This window comes from Antrostomus carolinensis, unplaced genomic scaffold (genome assembly GCF_000700745.2).
Source record: "Antrostomus carolinensis isolate BGI_N321 unplaced genomic scaffold, ASM70074v2 scaffold9879, whole genome shotgun sequence".
NCBI classification, from domain to species: domain Eukaryota; kingdom Metazoa; phylum Chordata; class Aves; order Caprimulgiformes; family Caprimulgidae; genus Antrostomus; species Antrostomus carolinensis.
The window spans coordinates 1,210-6,784 of record NW_010339316.1 but is presented as its reverse complement, the minus strand read 5'-3'; the positions used below and the strand labels follow the sequence as shown (position 1 = coordinate 6,784).

Genomic DNA, 5,575 nt, shown 5'->3' with positions numbered 1-5,575 from the left:
CTTTAAGGTCTCTTCCAACCCAAACCATTCTATGATTCTATGATTCTCACCCCAAGCTCAGTTTTCTCGTGCTTTTGTCCATGCTTTCTGCTGTACATTTTTCCCTCTTCCCTTGCAGACAGGAACCGGGGACAGAAGTGATGCAGTGGGTAGTGCTGGACTGCCATCCAGTGCTGGAAAATTATATTAAAATAAATAAATAAATATTTCTGAGGCTGTTTCCTGCTGGGTGAACCACGGGGCTTTGTTTGCAGCTGTGTGAAATGAACTCGATCAGAAATGAACAGATTTTCAGTGGTGCCTGGAACAGGTTGCCCAGGGAAGCTGTGGCTGCTCCTCCCTGGAAGTGTTGAAGGCCAGGGTGGATGAGGCTTTGAGCAACGTGGTCTAGTGGAAGGTGTCCCTGCTGATGACAGGGGGGTTGGGACTGGATGAGCTTTAAGGTCCCTTCCAGCCCAAACCATTCTCTGATTCTATGTGCCAGTGTTTTTAAAGGCCCTGGAAGAAGTATTGATCTTCCTTGGAAGCGCAGAGCGTTGCCACAGGGGCAGTGGCTGTTGCTGATCACAGCTAATGTGATGCTTTGGAGCCAAAGAGTGGAGCTGCTCTGCCTGGGAGGGTGAGATCACCCTCCATCGAGGGCCACTCACCTTGAAAACAGGGCCACCATTTCACCGCTGTCCCCTTTTCCTCCCTGGCAGGGACGGTGCAGACTCTGACCAGCGGAAGCGGGAGGAGGATTTCTACTACACCGAGGTACAGGTGAAGGAAGAACCAGCGCCAGAGGCAGCCACCATCACCACCAGCCCCACCTCTGCATCCGCCCCCATCATCATCCAGCAAGCCTTGGCGAAGCCGGAGGCACTACTGGTAGAGCAGCCAGCGCTGGAGCCCGCCCTGGCCAGCAGCGCCCTGAGCCAGTCTGCCCCCAGCTCCTTCTGGCACATCCAGGCTGATCACGCCTACCAGGTGAGCTGGTGACATCTCCTGGGGTTGGGTCACCTCCCAAAATCTTGCCGAAGGGCAGGTTATGATTCACTTTGCTCCACAAGTCCCCATTGAGGCAGGGATATTTGAATCACCTCCACTCAAAGGAGCTATGAATCACGCAAATTTGTAACCTACTTCAAGCTCAATTTTCACAGTCAGAACATATCCTGCAAGGCATGTAATCCTGTTGATCTGAGAATGGGCACTCAGACCCAGACTATTTTAGGTCTGATTCTGGATGACCACCTCCTGGAACAGATAACATTTGCAAGAGCTTAACATTGTGATAACTCTTCCAATTATGTAAGCTATTTTATCTGATTTGTTGTTTTTTGAGGTAAATTTCATATTGACTAGGAGTATCAGTCTGGCTTCCCTTGACACTCAAGTCCTGTAGACTAGAGGAGAAGGACTAAAAATTTAAACTGAAAGAGGGGAGGTTTAGATGAGATATTAGGAAGAAGTTCTTCACTGTGAGGGTGGTGAGACACTGGAACAGGTTGCCCAAGGAAGTTGTGGCTGCTCCTCCCTGGAAGTGTTGAAGGCCAGGTTGGATGAGGCTTTGAGCAACGTGGTCTAGTGGAAGGTGTCCCTGCTGCTGGCAGGGGGGTTGGGACTGGATGATCTTGAAGGTCCCTTCCAACCCAAACCAGTCTGGGATTCTGATTCTATGATATTTAATTTGTGTCTTTGGTACCTGCGTAGCACCATCCCCTGCCTGGCTGCCCTTCAGCCCTTGAGCAACCAGCTTCATTAACGCCTGGGGAAGGGCCTCCTGTGCTGCTGGGGCCATTCCCCAGCTGGGGGGAGCTGCTGGCCTCCCCTCCCCTGCAGTTACCCCGTCCTGGTATGCAACACACCCTTCTGCTGGCAGATAACACGGAGCTGGAATGCAGCCCTGCCGGATCCTACACGTCTCCGCTGCACGCTCGCCAGGACGCGGGCTTTTGAGGCACAGGAGACCTGGAGTGGTGGCCTCATGGGCAGCCTGGGCCAGTGGTCCTTCTCCCAGGGGCTATTTGAGAGCTGAGCACTGCTCTGGAGGTGGAAGTTAGTGCGGGGATGGGGTATATAGATCTATAATGGGGTATATAGATCTGTACGATGCAGCCATAGCCTGGGCTGCATCAAGAGCAGCGTGGGCAGCAGGTTGAGGGAGGTGATTCTGCCCCTCTGCTCCGCTCTCCTGAGACCCCACCTGGAATACTGTGTCCAGTTCTGGAGCCCCCATCACAAGAGAGACCTGGAGCAGCCAGAACAAGTCCAGAGGAGGCCACGAGGATGATGCGAGGGCTGGAGCAGCTCTGCTGTGAGGACAGGCTGAGAGAGTTGGGGCTGTTCAGCCTGGAGAAGAGAAGGCTCCGGGGAGATCTTATAGCAACCTCCCAGCACCTGAAGGGGCTACAAGAAAGCTGGGGAAGGACTTTTCCTAAGGGGGAGTTAATGGCAAAACAAGGGGAAATTGGTTTAAGCTGAAATAGGGGAGGTTTATATGAGATATTAGGAAGAAGTTCTTCACTGTGAGGGTGGTCAGACACTGGAACAGGTTGCCCGAGGAAGTTGTGGCTGCTCCTCCCTGGAAGTGTTGAAGGCCAGGCTGGATGAGGCTTTGAGCAACGTGGTCTAGTGGAAGGTGTCCCTGCTGCTGGCAGGGGGGGTGGAACTGGATGAGCTTGAAGGTCCCTTCCAATCCAAACCATTCTGTGATTCTATATAGATCCATAAGCTGCATGTATATTTGTTCCCATCCCAGGGAACGGGTTTGGCATCATCTCAAAGCAGAAAACCCATGGAAATAAGTACAAAAATATTTTTTGGGGGTGTGAAGAAGCTGCTGAGCTGCTGAAAGGTGACACAGTGTTGGTGCCGTGCCCCATGTTAGCAGGATCCGCTGCTTTCCGGTGCACGGGGATTTCCCTCCCACTCCCAGTGCTCCCAGTTTGCAGGTCTCCAGGCTGGTCTTCACAGGAAAGTGAATGCCTGTGGGGTGGCATGTAGGAACAAGAGACCCACCCTGGGCTAATGCTGACCCCTCTTCTTCCTCACAGGCATTGCCCTCGATCCAAATTCCAGTGTCCCCACACATCTTCACCAGCATCAGCTGGGCCACTGCCACCTCGACTCTCCCGTCCCTGTCACCGGTGAGTCCTGCCTGCCTTTCCCCTTCATCCTTTTGGGGTGCTGGGTTGGGCTGGGAGCTAAGGGGACCTCATCTCTGCTTTCCCCACTTTAAATATCCACATGTGTGGGCTGGGGACACCTATATGTCCCACTGCCCTGTCACAGCACCCCGGGGGCCACACAGGATGGGGACCACCATGTCCCACGTGCCCTTTGACACCCGATTTCCCGCAGGTGCGGAGCCGATCGCTCAGCTTCAGCGAACCCCAGCCACCCACGCCGATGCTCAAGTCCCACCTGATTGTCGCCTCACCCCCCAGGGTGTCCATCAGCACCAGGTGAGGGTCCCACTGGTGGAGGGGAGCAGAGGTGGAGCTTGTCAGGAAAAGGGGTGCTGTCCCACCCTGCTCAGGCAGGATTAGGGGGAGGTTATTTTAGATCTGTGTGCATTAGTGATGACAGTTGGTTCAAGAAGTTCTATTAAACTACAATTTATTACAGGGTGTGATGATGTTAAAAATTATGGGGATATTATCTTTATCCTTGGAGCATGAGTCTGATGAGGAACAGCTGAGAGAACTGGGGTTGTTGAGCCTGGAGAAAAAGAGGCTGAGGGGAGACCTTGTGGCTCTGTGCAAGTCCCTTGGAGGAGGGTGGAGAGAGGTGGGGGGGGGTCTGTTCAACCAAGGCCCAAGGGCCAGGACAAGAGGAAATGGGCTGAAGTTGTGGCCAGGGCAGTTGAGATGGGATGTGAGGAAGAATTTCTTTGCTGCAAGGGTTCTGAGGCATTGGAAGGGGTTGCCCAGGGCAGTGGTGGAGTCCCCATCCCTGGAGGGATTGAAGAGTCGTGTAGACATAGTGCTGAGGGACATGGGTTAGTCATAGGGGACTGGTCAGTGTTGGGTTCATGGTTGGACTGGATGATCTTAAAGGGCTTTTCCAACCACTGTGGTTCCTTTGATTAGCAAGGCTGCTTATCCGTTGAGACAATGAGTCTTTTTACAACAAATATTTGAGGCAAAACACTCACTTTTCTCTCTCTCAGGTGCCCTCCTGCATCCCGGCTGAGATGCAGCAGAACGATGCTCGGCCATGGTTACAGGCCCTTACCCTTAGCTACACAACTGAAATTCTGCCATGAGTCAGTGAATGTTATTTCTTCTCTTCCTCCTCTTGCAGAAAAGTCCGTGGTGAAGCCAAGAAGTGCCGTAAGGTGTACGGTATCGAGCACCGGGACCAGTGGTGCACGGCTTGCCGGTGGAAAAAAGCTTGTCAACGCTTCCTGGACTGAGCTCAGCACCGCGGTGCCGCCTCCCTCCCCTGCTCCTACCCCAGGAGCACCGGAGTCCCTCACTGCTGCAATCCAGGGACCTTGGAGGTACCTCTGACACCCCAGAAGACACCTCCAGAGCTGCGTTGTAAATTCCTCCTTCTGTATATTGTACATCTGATGGGTTTTTGCTCTTTTTTTGTTGTTGGTTTTTTTTTAAGAAAAAAAAAATGTTTTCCAACTTTTTCCTTTTTTTTAAAAAAAAAAAAACAAAACCTGAAGAATATCTCCCTTTGTACAGTAAAAACTGAGGCTGGGAGGGAAGGAAGCCAGTTCCTCGGGGTTCCTTGGGAGATTGTAGGTGATCTGGGAACCAAAGAGCTTCCTGCATTTCTCAGATCAGCCCTAAAATCACCCAAACTATCGCGGCGTGGTTGGGATGAGGCGTTGAGGCAGCTTCCCCTGTCCTTGGACTCCCTAAAAAGTGCAAATCCCTTTTAAGGAAGCAACAATTAACAATTAACAGCTTTAAAAAAGAAAATGCCATCAGGTTGTTGCCAGCAAGGCTGGAGCAGTTCTTGGAGCAGGAGCTGAAGGTTTCTCTCTCTGAGGAGACGTGGTCTTTGCTCGTGTCACCTCACAGCGGTAGCTCAAGCCTGTGTGTGCTGGTCAGGGCCAGTGTGTTGGTTTTGGAAGCATTTTTTGGGGGAAAAAAAACCCCAAAAAATAACCTGAAACATTTTAATTAGGAAAACTATGAGAATTTTTAAGGCCAAACCTGGTTTTCCTTCTCAGTTCAGGCTTTGTAAGTCTGCTTAACTCCGTGAAAAATCTTCATGGTGGTCCTTGCCTTGTCTTTCAAAACCAGGCTGAGCAATTTTCCCTTAGCATCACTGCATGGCCCTAATTCAGCAAAACACTTCAATATTTACATTTGGAATCCCATCGAGCCTGGTGGCAGTCAGCTTTCTAACTTCCAACCTTTAAAATATATCTATTTACCCAACCCAACCTCCCACTCACACCAGCATCGCGCTCGGTGTGCGACCGGGGAACCATCAGCTTCCTTCCCTCGCTGGAGCAGGGAGCTGTTTGGATTGGTGTGATTTTGTTGTTGTTGCATTTTTGATAATCATAGGCCATGACCCACGGCCATCGAGTCGAGAGGGGTTTTTTTAAGGACCCCACACTCAA

General features: G+C 51.6%; 1 protein-coding gene across 1 annotated transcript in view; it reads left to right on the top strand.

Annotated features, from left to right (window-relative positions):
* Positions 1–4,402, top strand: part of ZNF395 (zinc finger protein 395) — a gene marked incomplete at its 5' end in the record, with an annotated part of 8,261 nt that extends 3,859 nt beyond the window's left edge. Inside the window, 4 exons of the mRNA XM_010175799.1 lie at positions 702–969; positions 3,039–3,131; positions 3,346–3,449; positions 4,291–4,402. Coding sequence (XP_010174101.1) covers positions 702–969; positions 3,039–3,131; positions 3,346–3,449; positions 4,291–4,402 — 577 coding nt within the window. The remainder of the gene's footprint in view (positions 1–701; positions 970–3,038; positions 3,132–3,345; positions 3,450–4,290) is intronic.
* Between the last annotated feature and the right edge of the window lie 1,173 nt (positions 4,403–5,575).